This window comes from Dendropsophus ebraccatus, chromosome 4 (assembly GCF_027789765.1).
Source record: "Dendropsophus ebraccatus isolate aDenEbr1 chromosome 4, aDenEbr1.pat, whole genome shotgun sequence".
NCBI lineage: Eukaryota > Metazoa > Chordata > Amphibia > Anura > Hylidae > Dendropsophus > Dendropsophus ebraccatus.
Window position 1 is genome coordinate 116,977,348 of NC_091457.1, and position 19,304 is coordinate 116,996,651.

The 19,304-nt window shown below is 41.2% G+C and overlaps 1 protein-coding gene across 5 annotated transcripts in view; it reads right to left on the minus strand.

The window, feature by feature from the left end:
- The window catches only part of SETD5 (SET domain containing 5), a 73,671-nt gene that overhangs the window by 27,247 nt on the left and 27,120 nt on the right, over positions 1–19,304 (minus strand). Inside the window, exons 2-8 of one of the 5 annotated variants that reach the window (XM_069966848.1) lie at positions 11,876–11,940; positions 6,591–6,686; positions 5,474–5,657; positions 4,047–4,152; positions 1,806–2,035; positions 1,641–1,699; positions 598–785 (exon numbers count right to left, since the gene is read on the minus strand). In XM_069966848.1, coding sequence (XP_069822949.1) covers positions 598–785; positions 1,641–1,699; positions 1,806–2,035; positions 4,047–4,152; positions 5,474–5,544 — 654 coding nt within the window. In that variant the 5' untranslated portion in view covers positions 5,545–5,657; positions 6,591–6,686; positions 11,876–11,940. Of the gene's footprint in view, positions 1–597; positions 786–1,640; positions 1,700–1,805; positions 2,036–3,668; positions 3,782–4,046; positions 4,153–5,473; positions 5,658–6,590; positions 6,687–11,875; positions 11,941–19,304 lie in introns of those variants that run through there. The other 4 variants (XM_069966849.1, XM_069966847.1, XM_069966851.1 and 1 more) reach the window with 4 other exon arrangements.

Consider the following 19,304-nt stretch of genomic DNA (forward strand, 5'->3'; position numbering starts at 1 on the left):
CACAAGAGTACACCAGAAGATTATACACTGTACATATTTTGCAGAACCATGCCCCTCACTGTGTAGAAATTAAGGCTCCTCTACAAAGTAAGGCAAGTTTTGTTTAAATGCTCCTGCTTAAGCCACATAGCTCAAATGAGCAGGACGAAGCTGCAGGTAGTACCTTGCATCGCCTCTACAAATAGTTAAACAATTGCAATTAAAAGCTGGGGTATAAACAAGCACTAGACTGCAGAAATGAAGACAACATGATCATGCTTGAGTCCAATTGTTCACATTTGAATACCAGTGGCTGAAGTTCGATGAAGCCCTAGGAAGTCCAGTTAAACATGTATAAAGCCATTGTCTGTACCCATGTTTTCCCGGACTCTGTAAACCTGCATGCAACTTCCTCAGCCACCAGTATTCAAATGCCGAACCATTGGACTCAAGCGCACCCGAGTTGTGCTTATCTCTACTACAGTGAGTAGTACATCTGATCAGTAGTCTATTGATAGCCTAACCTGAAGACTGCATACAATTTAAGATCTTATGGTGTTACATTATCCAGAAATGCCCTGATTTAAACACAGATTTATTGTTAAGTTATTATCCTACCTTAATTTTTTTGGTTTTGGGGGTATTACGAGCCTTTTCAGTACTTTTTTTCCTCTTTTTTGGTTTACTTCTCCGCACTCTGTTGACTGTGAGTGTGATGCTTGTTGGCGTGTGCTGGGTAGCTGTATATAGAACTGTTGATGGAGAAAGTTCCTCATCCCAACTCTCAGTAGCACTGCTCTCACCCCCTACAAAGAAGAAATGCTTTAAATTAATTCCACATAGGTGCATGGTCAAAAGGGTATCTCCATTTCAAAGTGATGGTATATTGCTAGTGTATATCATCACTTTATGATCAGTGCGGGTAAAACCTTCAAGACCCCCAACAATCCTCAAAAAGATTGTTCCCAGTCATTAGTCTGTGCTGGGGACCATTCCCCATTTAATCTCCCAGGACTATGGGGGTCCCAGACAGTCCTCTGTGCACCATAAAGTGATGGGATGTCCTACCAATACAAAAGCTGGACAAAAGTTGTGATTTCAGCCTCCAGAAGACAAGTTTTTATGTGCTTTTCATTATATAACATTTATTTATAAAGTCCCTTTTTACGTCCACAACTGGAGGTTCAGTTAGGCTCTATATATTTTGTTTGGATATAGTAGTTTGTCAGGAAGAGAAGTGTGGCATGCACAGCTAATTTTCCTGTCAAACAAATGCCAATGCAGAACCTGAAGGACTCCATTACATGTCAATAGAATACATTAGATGCCACCAGCGTGTGCTGGGTGATGGATAGTGTTATGGTTTCAGTTGATTACAGAAATCACGACACTTATGTGAACAGGAGTTTAAACCAATAAGCTAAGTATAATGATACATTTTTAATACTCAAACTGATTTTTATACACAAGACTCAGATAAACCATTTGATTAAAGCAGAACTAGATAGTTGGAGTTTCATGAGGATACTAGACCTCCAACATAAGCTACCTTATACCTGTTACATACAAACAGATCAAGTTGTTTGAAGTACTAAGGGTAGAAAGATGGAGAACAAGATCCATTAAAATTATTTTGTTAGCACGGTTAATGGCGGACGTACCAGACACATTGTCTTGTTTCCGACGATTCAGCTGAATAACTTTTCCTCTGTTTACTCCCCTGTACATTGCGGTGGGGAAAGAGAAAGTTGGTTAGTTTGCAATACCAAAACTATTACAATTAAAGCGAATACTTGTTTGGAAAGTTAAATATGTTAACCACGTACCTGCATTTCTCACATTTAACAAGAAACCCATCTGCAGAGTTACTGCAGTGGCACCAGTTGGGAATACCCTCTCCTTCAGAAGAACTATCGCTGTCTCCAGAATTCTCCTCGTCTTCAGGTGAGTGAACGCCATTGAGTTCTGCACGTGGAATTATAGCCTGGACTGGTGGAGAGGCCGGTGGCGTTGGAGGTGGTGGAGCTCCGTAATTGTGATCCTGTAAAGTGGGTGACTGGAGTTTAACCCAAAAGTTTACAATGTAAAAAAGGAAAATAAATGGAAAACCTCCCTTTCTCTAATACAACTGAAATATGTAACTATCTTGCAAACCTGAAAAGCAATTAATTATGTCGGAGCACATATGTACAGGAGAACATCCATATTGTTTTTTAATTTCTATATGACACGTACTTAAGTCGCAGAATTTTACAGTTTACTATTCATTGACGTCTTCTGTTGGCTTTGCTCAGCAGATGTTAAAAAGTTGCACAGGATTAGAAAACTATGGCTGTTTTCTACCAAAAACCAGTGCCACATCATTACTGAGCGTACTCATCACAGGAGCTGCTATTGTCTTCTCTACCTATTGGTTTCACCTGACACTGCAATTCTATACAGATCACTTTACAGCAGTCTCCTTACCACAGAGAACAGAAAGATTCGGCTCAGTTTAAGACTAAGTGGTAAGAATGAGAACGGAAAGATTTCGGGATTATTTTATAAAAAATAGTAAAGAGATAAATTAAAAAGTAATTTTACAAAAAATCCTTTTAATGGAAAAAAAAATTTGATTTGAAGAATAGGTCAATTTGTGATGACACTTCCCTTTATATACAGACATATTTTTCTAATCCCGCTGAAACCAGTTACATTCTGCCCCCCCCCCCCCATCTATAGTCTGATGACTGCACAATAAAAGAAAAATCCTGTATAGTAGACATCTTTAACATTCTTTTATACAACTATAATAGTTTCTGATAAACAGCTCCTCAGGAGGATAGGGGTGGTGGTGGGGCAATAACAAATATGAAATATTACAGAAAGCGGAAGGGCTATCTTTCCATTCCATCATATTTTGGACTCTATGGATGCAATTACACACACTGATGTATTAAGATAATGTAAATGAAATTAATAAAAAAAAAAAAATACATTCTAGAGAAGTTTTGAAAATTTTATTGATGTCCATTAAAACAATAATAAAAACAAAAAAGGTAAAGCTGCCCGTACAAAATGGTTAAGAGACCAGAAAGCTTTGCTGAGCGATTAGTAATCAGGAGAGCAACAAAGGAGCAGATGTCTTGCGAACAGACTGCTGGAATCTGAATATATCACGATCTGCTGATAAAAACTATGATTAGTTATGGCATCGGGGTTCCTTAAGGATGGAAAGGGAACAATTAAAAGGGGGGGTATAGAGACATTGCTGCTTCATAGTGGGAGCACACATTCAGCTAAGAGCAGCTATGTATAACCCAGGAAGAAGGGAATCTGTGAGGTCCTGCAGGATTATTACACATGGCTCTTGGGACAGGAGGCAACAAACATTTATCAGCACTTTCTAGCAGGACACTGAGCACAAGACTGTGAAAAAGCCCATAATCTCTGAACCTTTTAATTACGTTTCACACACAAACATAATACACATAATATATTTTTTATTCTCAGTAACTGGGAAAACATTTTTTTTTTAACAATGCCATTTTCACATCACTTGTTGTACCATCTTTTGGAACTCTGAGCAGGAAATCCAATAGCCTATTGTGTATCAGTCTACATTTCCATTTAGCTCAAACATCTCATTTCCATTGATATGAATTAGCAGAACGTGTTGTCAGCAACTGCCACTACCATCATTTACTTACATAGGGGTCACTGCGGCAATCACTGAGCATGCGTGGGATTCGGACTGAAGAGGGGACAGGTACTGGGTATCCACCCAGCTGTTTCATCATCAACATTAGGCCTGCCATGGACGCTGCGGGCACAGGTAACAAACAAGCAGGGGCAGATAGTTTTCACGTTCATTCCCAATCCTTTCTTATTAACACTATAGAATGGTTATTGCAGTTTTTTATGTGTTAACAGGTCCTCCACTTAAACGCATTTAAGGTCTTTTCATCTGGGTATTTCCTTATATTATGCCAAGTACAGCATCAGAGATTGAAAGATCACATTGTAGTGGACAAGAGTTTCCAGGAGCGATGTTTTAGTAAATTTATTACCAATATCATTGTACTTACTGCGTATGGCAGACCTCGATATCCGTGGCTCTGGCTGCCTGGGTAATTGTGAGTTGCATAGATGGTCTTTCCAGTTACTGCTGGGCTGGCTTCAACTGATTCAGGGCTAAGAAAATGCAAGGAAAGCAAATTGAATTAAAAAGAAATCCACTAACCATATACTGCTTCAAGTCTTGCCACATATTTTGAGAGATTTATAGGACATATTGGCTTTTCTTTTGAAAAATACTCTTATTGCTTGATGTAAATATGTCAGATGCAATTCAGCTTTAAAACAGTTGGTACCTTAATGGTACAGTTCATTTTTTCCTATGTGTTTCCATCAAATGCTTTTATTCTACAGTATAAAGTGTCAATGAAGCTTTCTCAAGCTGCTGAAGTGCTGATGCCTCCTTACTCCCCCTCTCATCCCTGTTGCTCTTTGACTGACAGTCGGAGCTCAGCTTTCTGCTGACTGACAATCAAGCAGGAATAAGAATGGTAGGGTGTGTGAGCAGGAGTAACTCATCCCTTCAGTATATTAAGGGCTCCATATAATCTCTTGAGGTCTTTATTATACTTAGAGGGGCCAAACAAATGCAGCTACATGTAAGCTATAAACCAGTGGTTAGTGACCTTGTCCCACCACCTAAATATTTTAGTGATTAAGCTACATTTCACAAGCCTAAGTTGTGTTTCATAAGAGGACAGTATCAAGGATATGTTCCATTTTGTTGAAATGGGAAAACCGAGCAGTGTGCCAGTAGGTGGCGCTTTAATACCATACAATGTGTCCTGTATTAGACACAGCCCTTACTCTATAGGGAATGGAAAGATCCCCCAGTAGAAACCCCATTCTTAGAAATGAGGAAACGCTGTTGTATTTACAACACAAAAAAAAAAATGGTTTTGGACAGTCGACCTATTACACAATTACACATTTTGCACTTCAAAATATCTCAATATCAATATATAGCATAAATGGCGTCCAGTACAAGATTCCCCTTGCTCTTGACATTTGGTCCAGTAACCCAATCTTTAGGGCCATTCCTATAGAGATTAGCCAGGGTCGCTTAGAATAGTATTACTGGCAGACAGTACCTGCATACTGTCTGGTGGGGATCACTCTTTATACGGTAATAAACTAATTTCAAGAAGCTGGTTCATTTTCTGAAGTAATTGGTTAAGCTTTGGAGCAGCAGGCGGTGCATCTGCAGAAGGTGTCATCCTCAGTGTTGAGCTGTTTACCAGGTCTACAGCAGACCTATGCAGCAGATCCACATAGCACAGCACTCCCCCACTCACTCACTGCAGCTGCTTATGCCCACCAGACAAAGTGGAGGATCTTTATAGGTCTGAGAATATAAAGCTGTGCTGAAAACACGACCAAAAGCTCTCTTTATTGCCCCCCAACCATTAAGAGAATTACCGTTAGACAGTAGACTTACTCTGATCCGGCGGCCATGTCTGAGTAGGATGTATCTGGTGTGGTGACTCCCAGAGGGATTACAATGCTCATGACGTCCGGCACTACGGTCGGAGAGAATCACGGGGTCGGAATCGCAGCGACTGACCACACCGAGGGTGGAGAGCCGCAAAGCGACGAGACACTCTTCACGGACATGAGGAAACCTATCAAGAGAAACGGGTACAATTACCTGAGGTGTTTAATAGGTAGAGCGACCTGAACAAAACTTTTTACTGCTACTTCATAAGTCACATTCCCATGAGTAGGGATACTATTCTGTAAACTTAACATATAGTGGGACAGAAGGAAAAAAAAAAAAGTCTAGTCTAGTCTTGAGTCTAGTAACTTGGTGAACCCAATTACAAAAGTTTTTTTTAGGGTACAAACACACAGCGGATACGCAGCAGATACGCAGCAGAAAATACGCAGTGTATATGCCGTGTGTGTTTGTACCCTTAATCTGCCAATAAAAATTTCTTTAAAAAATATTTGGATGCTAAAGTTGGTTAGTATAAAAAACTCAACAACACGTTTTACACAGAAGTAGAGCTAAACTTTACGTGCATAGGGAAGCCATCTTGTTAGGGATTGAGGAGGGTAAAGTGCACTAAATATTTACACGCCAAAAAGAAGCTAAAAAAAATAAATAAAAAAAAAAAAACACAAAATCAAGCCTGCACCTGCGGAGATTCCTGTGGTCTCGAGCTGCTCGATCCACGAGGCCGCCTTGAGGAGCAGACATCTTAAACATGACCGGTCTAGATTCCTAATGACATCCAGACAGCTTCAAAGGCAAATATCCTTCTATTCATGAGAATGCAGTAAACTTCACATCTAATGTGACTAACTAGACACATTGGCCGTTCACACACATTAGATGTAATGTCAGCAGATGGGCAAAACAATAGGACACTCAATATTTCAGCTTGTCAGGCCCTTTGTTTTCCCAGGATAAGCAGTGCCAAAAGCCCATCATGTTTAGCTCCCTTCAAATATTAGGGAAACAAAGATGTCAAAGTTAAATAACTTCTGCAGAAGGAGAGAGGGAAGACTGGACCAACAGGTATCCTGTGTTTTGGGGTTCAGAACATCCATACTTCATCTGATCTTTCATGCCTCCCTCCTCAAGATATGTGGTGGCTGATGTGTCTGGTGGTCTCTTTCCTCCATAGATGGTTATGTAGCTAACAAGCCTGTTAGTAAGGGCATCAGAGAAGCACATGTTAGTCAGCTGCACTTACTGGAGACAGTTTATCTGGTGATAAGTACAAGTAAATGCAATCTGCTATTTTGCAACTGTGCACGCTCTGGGTGGTAACATAGAGACTTCCCAAGTGTCGGAGAAAATAATTGCAATATGCATTGTAAGTGTAGTGTGCAGGCCGCAGCCCATAGGATCTCAACCATTGAAATGGTATCTGGGAAAACAGGGACAAGGCAACAGAAAGGGAAATGGGTCCTTTAAAAATGTAAGATTTTATGTTAAACATTGTATAAGTATTTTGGGGATATTTGTTCTAATTTTCCAGTTTCTATGCATATTCTTGCTGGTTTCCTTCGGACCACTAAGCCTCAAACTAAGCGGAGATTTCGTGTCCTGTACAGTGTCCTGTACAGTGTCCTGTACAGTGTCCTGTACAGTGTCCTGTACAGTGTCCTGTACAGTGTCCTGTACAGTGTCCTGTACAGTGTCCTGTACAGTGTCCTGTACAGTGTCCATCTGGAGACGCCAGATAGATTTCACAATCGCTGATGCTCAAAGAACAGCGTTTCTCTCCCTATAGAATGACCTCTGCAATATCACACACAAACTGAGGAGATAAGTAGCGCTGTTTCTGGAAGAATGCAGCATTATTTTTCAAAACTACTGAAAGGTCTATTGTATGTATGTATTCCCAGCTTCTGGTCACATGAGGGGGGTTTTGGGGGCACTGAGGACACAGAGACATCAGTGTTTATAAGTAGAGCACCCAAGGATGAGTCCAACATACACACAGCTCATCCAGGAAAGTGCTTACTGTAAACACAGTGGTCTATACCAGACAATAAAGTCATGGTTGTTTTCCTAGAAGAAAGTATTGTTTTTTTTTAATCTCCTACAACTCTGTTGGGCTGCGCCTCAAGTCACAACGTAGCTTACAAATGTTCACAAGATGTCTCTGAAAGTGACGAATGTGCACACAACTATGTGATTTTATATTGTAGCCCTACTTGTAACCTCCCCACCAAGAACAATGCAGCAAAATCACATTCCCTTGAACTAACAACTACTCACTACGTAGTAAAGAGGAGAAATAAATCTATATATCTACATGGAGGGAAGAGGAACATGCTTAGAATCAGCAGGACACACATTGCTGGGACTATAAATCTGTAAACCGGTTTGCCCACAGGAATCTTGGCCTCATTGTTCACTGCAGACAATTTTGATAACCTTTGTCTCAATTAGGCAAGGTTTAAAAAAAAAAAATCCAACAGGCTTCAAGAGGAAACATGTTGTAACCGTGATCCACCCTTCTCCTCAGTGTTGCATACAGAGGCCTAGAAACTCTCAAGGCCTCGCTAAACAAGGTACAGTAAATGAGTAACTAAAGAGAAAAAAGAGGAAATATTCCCAATGCAAAGCAGCTTAAGAAATGACTCTGCATGGGACAGCTGGGATCTAGCTGTGGAGTTCAGTGCGTCATTTCCTTTGGGACAAGAAATGGCAGCTGGATTGCAGCGGAAGCTGCCGACGTCACATCTGGGACAATGCTTTGCCTTCCAAGGCAGGGAAATTCTTTTGATCAGGCAACACTGAAATTTTAACATGAACAATGTGCCGGACACAATCCTGCTGCATGCAAGAGGCAAAAGAAAATTTGTAGTTTGAGTGTTTACAGGTTCCAAGGCTCTGAAAAGAAGTGCTGTTTTACTTGTAGTGAAGGGTTCACAATGACCAGAATCTAGGAACCACACAGGAAACAGACAAGACGGGTCTCTTGTTTTTCATCCCGGCTTTTTCACATGTATGCAATGAGGATCCACCAGCCACACACAGCTTACTTCTGCACTGGACATCTAGTCCTTAGTAGCATGTCCTCCTAAAAGTGATCCCACAAGCTTTAGGGAAGAAATACTGGCACAACCTTGACCTACGTTACATGGCAAATGGGCACAAGATTTTGATTCTGCCCTATCCTAAATGAACGCACCCAAAAATCCTATCTATCCCTCTTTAAACACACACATACACATATGATGAACCAAATCTGTAATTTGTAGCTTTCTACTCCTTTGTATTTCCCCATTATATGTTGATGCACAGAGAGGACTATGTAGCTCAAGAATATAATGGGGAGGACTACTTAGACTCCTTTATTTATGGCTTATAGCAAAGGAAGGCAAGAGAATAGAAAGATAAAAATTGCAGATATAGAATCAGCCCTTTATACTGTACTGATAACTTAAGTTTAGCAGGGGTTTTGGATGTGACAGAGTTCCTTTAAAGAAAATCTATCATCAGGTCCAACTCCCATAAACCACTAGGATAGATGAACCTTTATTAGACGATATGCTGCTTCATTATCCAGAGTAACCAACATAAATAGAGAAGTTACCTGTTATAAGAGTGTGCCCTTAACGCTATGGTGCACCACCACATGCCTGCTCCCCTCCCATCCACTACTATGTTATGGCTACTAATAGTAAAAGCCGTCCCTCAACTATGACGGAAGTAGTACTTGCGTTTGTGAGGCAACATGACAGGTCCGCCATTAGGGGGGAGCAGGGGAGTTACTGTACAACTTCAAGATCTGTGTCAGCGGCTGGCTCTATCAGGCATTGCTACAGGAGCAGATAGAAGGGGAAAGACAGGGTATAAAGGCTGTATTACACAGCTCGATGTGCCGGGGGAAGCGAATGCCAACCTGTCAGCTCAGCAAACTTCTGACATGTAATAGCGACATGTCAGAGGTTTGTATCAGTCCAGGGGCTGAGACCCCCGCCGATCAGTAGAACGAAGGGCAGATGTGAGTAGCAGTGCACACTTTGCCTCCTCATTTTTTTCTCATTGCTAAAACGATGGCGAACAGAATTATAATGGGAGCCTATGGCACTTCCGGAAGACATGCTTACCAGAAGTTCCATAGGGCTTCATTATAATTCCGTCCACCGCTACATTAGCAGTGAGATAGAAATGAAGAGGCAGAGCATTCGCTACCGCACATGTCTAGCCCTTCGTTCTACCAATCGGCGGAGTTCTCAGTACCCAGACCTCAACCGATACAAACCTCTGACATGTCGCTATATGTCAGAAGTTTGTTAAAATGATAGGTACGCTTTAAGGTAACTAGATAATTTGCCTATTGATTTAGAGTGGTTAAACCAGACAAAGAAGCAACGAAACACCTTAACGGTACCATACACTGTTCAGTAAAGCACTATATTCATCTGTCCTAGTGGTTTATGAGAATCAAGCTAGTAAGTCTCTGTTCAGCTTGTGCGTAAACCTTCCCTCTGAGGTATACGTCGTGAGGATTCCCCAAAGTATGTCTCAGATAGAAAGCGTCAACATATGCCGCCGTAAAAGAATTTTTTTTTTTTTTAGCCAACTATGCTTTTCTATAAAGATGGGATACTGCTATACTGATGACTACCAGTCCAACAAAGACCAAAAGCCACATATTTAGAGAATATTTGCACAACAACTATATTCAGGGGTCAACTTGCCCTGTAGATACATTTTGTATTGTATTACATATTATATGTAATTGGGCATAGTTACAGGATAGCTGGACTTCTTATATAGCATTGCCACCTGCATAGTGAGACAATGATAATGCAGTTACATCTAGCTTTCCTGGTTGCCATGCACTACAGCATGGTTAGAAAGTGCACGCGCCACACACTGACAACCTGCTGCTGAATTAGAAAAGTTCAAGGCAAGTCTGTTCTGCCTACACACAGCAGCAAGACAACACGCTGAAAACCAGCAGCCCACGCAGAACACAAGAAAGGTACAGGATGGCAGCATCTTCACTCGCCATTTACATGAATGTCATTACAAATCAACCATTTCAGTCTCTTACTGGAAACGGGCTCCCTATATACCTTGGGAAATCAGACCTATGCTACAGAATATGTCAGGTTAATCAATACATATATCCATTGAGCAAGTACAGTGATTGCTCCCTACTGCTGGAAATTATACTGTAGACCATTGATTTCCAACCTGTGGCTCTCTAGGTGCTGCAAGACTACAGCTCTCATCATGCACTGACAGCTGAAGCTTGTCCAATGCATGCTGGGAGTTGCTGTAGAGCTACAGGTTGGAGATCATTTCTGTACACATCAGCACCGAGAGTCAAGGAAACTGTATCCAGTAAAGAGGGAGTCTCTGCTCAAACTACAAAATAGTAAGACAAGGATGCTTTATGCAACCCTGGCTTACTGTCAGATTCCTTGGGAAGTGGAGCTTATGCTGTATTAGTGATTTCCCAGTGGGATTTTTACAGACAGCAATACAAAAACATAATAAAAGTGGGGTGCTAGTAATATCTCTTTAGGCACATGGCCATCAGGCTGCTGGTCCCGCCTGGAGGTAAAAACTAAATAAATCAAATAATATGATGATGGAGCATCAACAAAACACTTCTAAGCTCCTCAGTGTTTAGGTCAAAAGTTTGTATTAAACCAACTAGTCGACCGACATGTATATACTAGTATGGTACATCCAAAGCATCAGAATATTGCAGTCTGTATAACCTCAAAGACTTCTCATGTATAAAAACATCTGACAATGTATGAATGAGATGAATAATGTTTTAGGGTTTCTTGTTCTTTCAATTGTCAATGCAAAAAATCCTTATTGCATTTTACACAGAAAAATGAAGGGGAAAAAAAACAAACGACCTGAATGATTAGTGCCATTTAGTCTTTGTTTAGTGCAGTGCGTATTACAGAGATATCCATGTCTCCTGCAATATGCACCAAATCACTTGTGCTCTCTCTATCGATTCCCCCTCCTCTGTCCACAGCTGGCACTCTGCAGCAAGGCTCCCAGCACTAACAAGGCGAGCACGTCCTAACCTCCCAGCTCCTTCTAAATCAATAGTGAGATTTGCAGCACTGCTGTCAGCCCATGCTAATGGCAGACAGGCTGGACTGCCTCCCTCATCCTGTCCCCAGGAGGCGCTGCGATTTATCAGACACCTTGGTGTTACTCGAAATGCTATTGACCCCAAATCTTTCCATGGAGGATTCTCTGCTATCTATGTGGCTCAATTAGACAGAACATCTCATTCCAGTAGAAAACAAGATCCTATATTAACCTATGTGAGGCCTGTAACACAACACACAGGGAGAAGAGACAAGTCACAAATGGGCAATCCTTAATATTTACCTTTAGACTGGCCAGTGGCCGTGAGGGTCCAATAATCTCTTCTCCCAGCTTCTTCTGGAAGCCTGCTATAAAAAGGAAAAAAAATGACAGGTTACAAGGGGGAGAACATGTGAAAAGCTATCAGACACAAGTTGTTTTTCTTTAGCATTTGCATTGATATTCAGGAAATTTTATGAGCAAGCCTTGTGGCTTATTTCACGTACTTGACAGGTAAATGAGATTTTTATGTTGCCAGCTTCAGTGACATATTAGAGATCACAGTGAGCTAGCATTAATGTGACTACCAGAGGCGTCCCTTGGATTACCACGTAGAAAGATTTTCTCCCCGGTTCTGTCACACCCTCTCTTCCCTGTGTGCTCTCTTACTACCAAGACATACTCAAACGGTTTCATATCACAACACGTTTTCCAGCAGTGTGTGGGATTGGGGAAGAAGGAAAAAAAAACTGCTGTGCAGTAGTGTGTATAAGTCTGTCTGTGGAAAAGAGAAAAGGTAAAATGTATAGAGGGGATTCAGTGCCCAGTGGCAGGAGGGGAGAGACTGTCACAGGCGGCAGGTGAGCATCATACAACTTATGGTCTCGTCCGAGCCACACCTGGATAAGAGGGTGTAAGAACGAGGATTCTGAATAGAGAAGCAGAGGTCAGTATCTGTGCACGGCTCTGTTATTTCCTCACTGCAGAAAATGAGCCTGCCACTTTAAAAGATACCAATCCAAGAAGGAGCGATTTCACATCAACCTGGATGCTAAAGGTCAGTAAATCCCTCTGTGGCTGAATATCAAGTGATGAACAGGAAAGGAGAATGTGCAGAAAGCCAAGCATTACCACCATACGGCTGTTTATGGAGGAGCATGCACAATATACTGCACATATTACATATAACGTGACATTGTACAGTGAGCAACACATAAGCTTTCTGTGAATGGGGATGCTTATAGGACTTTTTATTGGATACAACCCTTATGTGTGCTCCATCCCTTTGTCATGCCACTAAATTAGATTTAATTAGGGTACAACATATTAAAAATATATTTTTCATGCTAACATATGAAAAAACAAAGGCATTCTTGGTTAAAACGCATGCAGGTTTTGAAAATCTGTCGAAATAATATCTATGTAAAGGCCCCCTTAAAAAGTAGATCCAACCACAGCTAGTAGGAATCGGTGGAAGCGGCAGCCAGCCATACCTTTACCTGTCAATGTAGGCTAAGTGGCCTATCATGTAACGGTTCCCCATCTCTGAAGTAACACAGGGATGGTCCAATACTAGCTGTTCTGCCTATTAGTGGCAGGTTATGAGCAGTCACTAATGGTACTTCGCCCAATCACACGATTAACGATTTCGAAGTAACTTTTTTTTTTTTTTTAGAACAATCAGCGTTTGGACTGAGCAATATATCATACAGAAAAAACGTTTTGCGATCGTTTAAGCCTATCTCGCATATAGATTAAATCGGCAAACCACTGTTAACACGGAATGATCTGCGATTTTTTTTTGCGAACGACCAACAATGATTTGAGAACATGTTGAAAGATCAAAATGAACGATTTCTCGCTCGTCGTTTGATCGTTTGCTGTGTTTACACGTACGATTTCCGTTCGAATTCGATCGTTATCGTGCAAATTCGAACGATAATTGTTCCGTGTAAAAGGACCATAACTTCCATATGCCCCCCAACCATTTTACGATTAATAGTTCAGTGAACAGAAACTTTCCTATTGCTGAAAAGCCCTAAAATAATGAGTTTAAAGAGGGTATCAGCTAAAACTGTATGCCAATTCACACCGCGGCTACTGACTTAATAGACCAAATGTAGTACGTTATCGAGCCTGTACAAGTTCACATTTTAATGACAAATACTGTTGACATTTCACAGGGAGATCATCATAATTCTGTAGTTTTCAGCAGTTTCTGTAGTCGGAGTAAAGTGTCTGGCCCATGTGCCATGTTAATCTTGTTGACTATTCACCATGGCTTTTGCCCTGCAGAATACAGCAAACTGCAGCACATCCACCATACTGGAATACTGCTGAAGGCTATCGCTTTGCTGCCATTATCTGAAACTCTTGGCAGACAAGTTTGTTTTGCCCGATGACCAAGATCTAATGATCTAAATGTCTCAAAAAAGAAAAAGCCTCTCAAACCTCTAGCACATAAACAACGATGCCGTATACAGCCAAACTGAATAATCTGATGCAAAAATGTATCCATGGATTATTCATTTAGATTGATTGGTTAATTGAAAACATAAGGAACTACATGTTAAGAATACAAAGGAATGAATGATGCATATAAAACCAGTGTGGACATATCCATGTGCAAATAAAACACTGCCCTATACCCATCTTTTTACTTTTTATTTTGTCATTTTAATTTTTGGCTACAAGGTATGGCATAACATGTGAAAGCAATGGACATTTTAGATCATGTCAGTTTGCATGATGCATTTTTTCAGTTATCCAGTGGGGAAAATTAAGTATTTCATACACTGACAATTTTGCAAGTGTAATTTTTATTGTAGGTACACCTTAACTAAATAAAATTATAGAAAATCAGATTGCAGGATTCTGAAACTAATATTTTGCATTTCAGTTGCCCTGGCTGTGTGTTTCGGGTCATTGTCACGCTGCAAGACCCAGCCATGACCCATCTTCAATGTTCTTACTGAGGGAAGGAGGTTGTTGGTCAAAATCTCACGATAGATGGCCCCATCCATCCTCCCCTTCAGTACAGTGCAGCCGTCCTCTCCCCTTTGCTGAAAAGCACCCCCAAAGTATGATGTTCCCACCTCCACTCTCAACGGTTGGGACTGTGTTCTTGCGGTTTTGCTCAACCTTCTTTCTCCAAACACAATGAGTGGATTTGATACCAAAAAGTTCTATTTGATCTAGCTGATCACATGACCATGCCTCCTCTGGATCATCCAGATGGTTATAGGTGAACTTCAAGAGGGCCTGGACATGTGCTGGCACGAGCAGGGGAGCTTGCGTGCCCTGCAAGATTTTAATCCATGAATATGTAGAGTATTACTAACAGTAATCTCTAGAGATTGTGGTCCCAGCTTTCTTCAGGTCATTGACCAGGTCCTCCCATGTAGTTCTGGGCTGATTCCTGACCTTTTTCAGAACCATCCCGCGAGGATTTTACAATGTCATTTTCTGGATTATTTATAGATTCTGTCTCTCACACCTGAGGTGTACCTGCAAAAAGAAATGACACCCCTTCTAAATGGGAAATTGTGCAATATCGGCAGCGTATCAAATACTTATTTTCCCCACTGTTTGTGTGAAAGATGTCTGTTCCTTTTCTACACAAACAGAAGACTGCACATAGCATGAACCACACAAGAAGATTCCCCCTCAGAAGGGAAGGCTGACCCCTTACAAGCCAATGACCACACACATTCAATGTACTAAGCACGCCGGTCAGCTTTCTGCTAGACTTGACACTGCACACAACTTGTCAGCATGGAATTGTGCTTTGGCGGAAGACAGTCAATTTTCTTTATAGATGGTCTGTTGCCTGGTAAAATACATAGCGGCTGAGCTTACAGTGAAAAGCTAGTAAAGCAAGTCTCCTTACAGCCCTCTACTAGAGCAAAATGGTAGAAACCACAGTATATTCTTTACAAAGGAAAAAATACCCTCAACATAGAGGACACATAACCATGACACATAATACATGCTCCCACTTCCTACATTTGGATGGAAGCTTAACATTTAGTCTGTCACACTATACATATACTGTACATACAGAAGAGTATTCCTTTACAGTGTGTATGGAAACAAATTGTGTACACACTCTTGCTGGCGTACAGAGGTACCATATAGTCCCATATAGGTGTTGCATTACAACTGCATACAACTGCAAGCTCATTCAGAACCATAAGATAGTCACAACCATAAGGCTTCAGGCTGGGTTCACATTGTTTACCACACACCAAAAGATTAACTTAAATAAAATTCACATACTATAATTTTCCTGTTGGGTCATATGGGGCAAACATAAGGTAAGATAGGCAGAGAGACAAACATACATACTAAAAACTTGGATTAATACAGAAATATTAAATATTATGACATCCTTTAAACAGAACCATCATAGGAGAGGGGAAAGGCATACATTGTATTGCTGGTTTATTCAGATAACAGTAAAAGGTTTCAGTCCATTAGCAAAGCTGCCAAAGAGTTAAGAGGAAATGAGAAATATGACTATAGTTTGGAAGGAAGCAGATGGGGGTAGAGGCTTATGACAGCCTGAACGATAGGACTCTAGAACAAAGGTGACTCTTCAACGCCAGGCTTCAAGTGAGGTTTCAGGAAAAGGCAGGAAGACGGGAGAAGCCTCTGAAGACACAAGGCCTTGTCTGCCTCCCTCTTTGTAGAGCAGCGAGGAGTTGGCAGCTCTGCTATGGATGATGCAATCCTGGTGTATAGCGGCAGAGAGGAGACAGAGGAGCAGTATCAATAACCCAGCAGACTCAGGGGCTCCTCACTGAAGCTTTGTCTCTTCTGAAACCTTCCCCTACCCATGGGGACTGTTGTGCACCAGCGACAATGTCTATATCGCAAGCCAAGGCTGCCGCATAAGGGTTACATTTCATTCCACTCATCACCCTATTCTGCAAAATACTCCACCAAAGACTAACCCCCCCACTACCATTACACAGTGGTCGTCTTTTTCACGTAAGGTAGCGGCGCCCTATGTAAATGTGCGTGTGTTTTACAATATACACCCCAAACCATGTCTGATTACCATAAATGGTTAAAATAGAAGAGTTCCAATCATCTCAGGAAGATTTGCAGGTCTCCTTTTAGACTCCCATCTCCACATGACTTGTGCCTGAAGGATATTTCCACCATCAGGCAGCACTTCCCCCCACTGGCTGTCAATCACAAGTACAACACCTCCTCCCTGTTCTGAGGATACTTCTTATACAAGACACTACTGCATATTCTACAGTTTATGGATGGATGGCATGGATGCACGGACTGACATGGATACACTGCACTATAATTCTGAATAGTATCCTGGCACAGACCTCGGATGTAGCTACAAAACATTATGTGAAAGGAGCCTTAGTAATGTAAGGTCTAGCTGGCAGATCTTGCACACTAGTATCACACTCACTAATGCACTAGTGAACTCAGGTCACAATGCTCAATGACTCACACTTGATAGAGGACTTTTTCTCATTTTCCCCAATACTTAAATACACCTTTTTTCCTGTCCCTCAGCAGATGACGTTATGTTTGCCGGTCAATGTAAGGTCAGAGGGTTACTGACTATTTCAATATCTGTGGTGAATAGCTACATGATTATCCGGTCCCTGGGCAGACTGCACTACCTCAACATCCCACTTATAATACCATATATCTACATTTTGGGTGGCATCATTAAGCTGGTTAGAGGAATCAGTATTGTAAGATGCCTTCCCAATGCTAAAATACTACAGGACATCTAAAAGCAAGAAGAAGAAATTAGAGGGCCAAAAGTAGTGTACCCCTTCTGACTGAGATTTGGAACAGACAACACTGATCCAAGCTAATATGTATGAAGATGAATACACGGTCCCCACAGCGACTAGACACGTCAGATTTAAACCTGACCAATTCTTCACTTCTGGTTGTGCCAGAGTTGTCTGGCAGCTACTAATGGTGGACCTGCCATAGATAAAATATGCTTATGGAGGATATCCATCAAGCTACTTTTGTAGGCAATGCCCCTATACCAGGCTAAGATGGTATATATGTACGGTCATCAGTCATGAGGAAACCTACGGCAGCTAGACATACCCAAACCCGAGGCAGGGGCAGCCAGCTTAATGTGCAGTCAGGGGCTGGAATTTCAAACAATATATCATTTTCATACCAAATGCTATTAATAGTTATTTTACCGTAGTGCACAGTGTTTGTAGCATTAAAAAACACCTTTCCTCCTTCCATCTCTAGCAGCTGCCACTATAGTCAGTCCTTGCAGAAGTCGTCTTCATTGCTTTACAGCCATGTTACTGCAAAGGGTCTGCTTCTTTCTAAGTAAAAATGTTATTTCTAATAAATTATCATTATAAAGCTGCTGTCCACTGGGGCTTCCTAGCTAAATTTCGAATTAACCTGGGTCTTTTGGAGTGTAGGAGGAACCTCACGAAAACATGGAGAGAATATACAACCCCCATGAAATGCACTTGGTGGATTCCGATGCCGCAAGACAACAGTGCTAACCACGGAGGTGCCATGCTGCCCATTTCTATTGGGCTGCTCTACAGAGCCCTAACTAAGCATGTGTGTCCACCAGCAGTCAGCTTGAAGTGGACAATGGTATACAAGCTGAACACTAGAGGGCGCCATACTAAGTAAATGTCATAACTCTTCATTGGATGATGCTTATACCAGTCCTAATTTTTATAAATCGATACACTGAATATAAAATTTGTTGGTGAGACAACCCCTTTAAGTGTAGCAATGAAGGAGTGTAATGGTGCGTTTACAGATCTTGGAAGCCAAAACCAGGAACAGACTATAAACAGGTCAAAGGAAACACTGAGATTTCTCCTCTTTTCTAATCCATTCTTTGGTTTGGCTTAAAAAATCTGTCAGATAGATCTGTCTGTGTAAACGCAGCATAAGGCTCATCATAAAGATGCTCTGATGCTAATAAGCCCTTCTAGTGAATGTCACCTGGACCTGTGTGCAATTACTTTAATAGCTTTATAACAGATACAGAGCTGAATAAAGCTGCACAACTGTGACCACCGATGTCTCTGGTATAAATGGTCTTTTACAAGACATCTAAATGTCATTAGAATGTGATGTCAACCATGACAGCCTATACTGTAAATGTAGGTAAGTGGAACATTTCCTTTTTTTTTCAGTAATCAGGTTTAAATCCAGCAAAGACTTCAGCGCGGCAAACTTTCCCGCTCATGGATCACTGTCAGGCAACTTCTGGAATCATCCCTCTCTCTGCTCTGCCCTATTTCTGTCCTAGATGCAGAAAGCATTAATCTTATTTCCCAAGGAAAATGCAGCCCGGGCTCTTACAGTAAAGGTTCACTGGCTGCTTTCTGTTCCAAACACGTACAGAAATATAATGGATAACTGCTCTGGTGATCCCTTCGGCGACCTCAATCTAATCATTTCTTCCCCCCGTGCGACATGCAAGGCTATGCAGCCTCCTTCCTGAATATAAAAATTATATTATATCATATATATGTATATAAACACATGCAACAAATCAAGGATATACTAATCCTATAGAACAAACCACAGCTTACTGATAGCGGCTAGAGAATGGAATAAGTATAGTCATATGGCTGTATCCCTTTAATAACCACACTACAACACAGATTGAGAGAATGACAAAATTTCCATGTCTGCAACCACAAACTAAGGGGGAGTTTCTGCATACAGAAGTGAAACAGGGCTA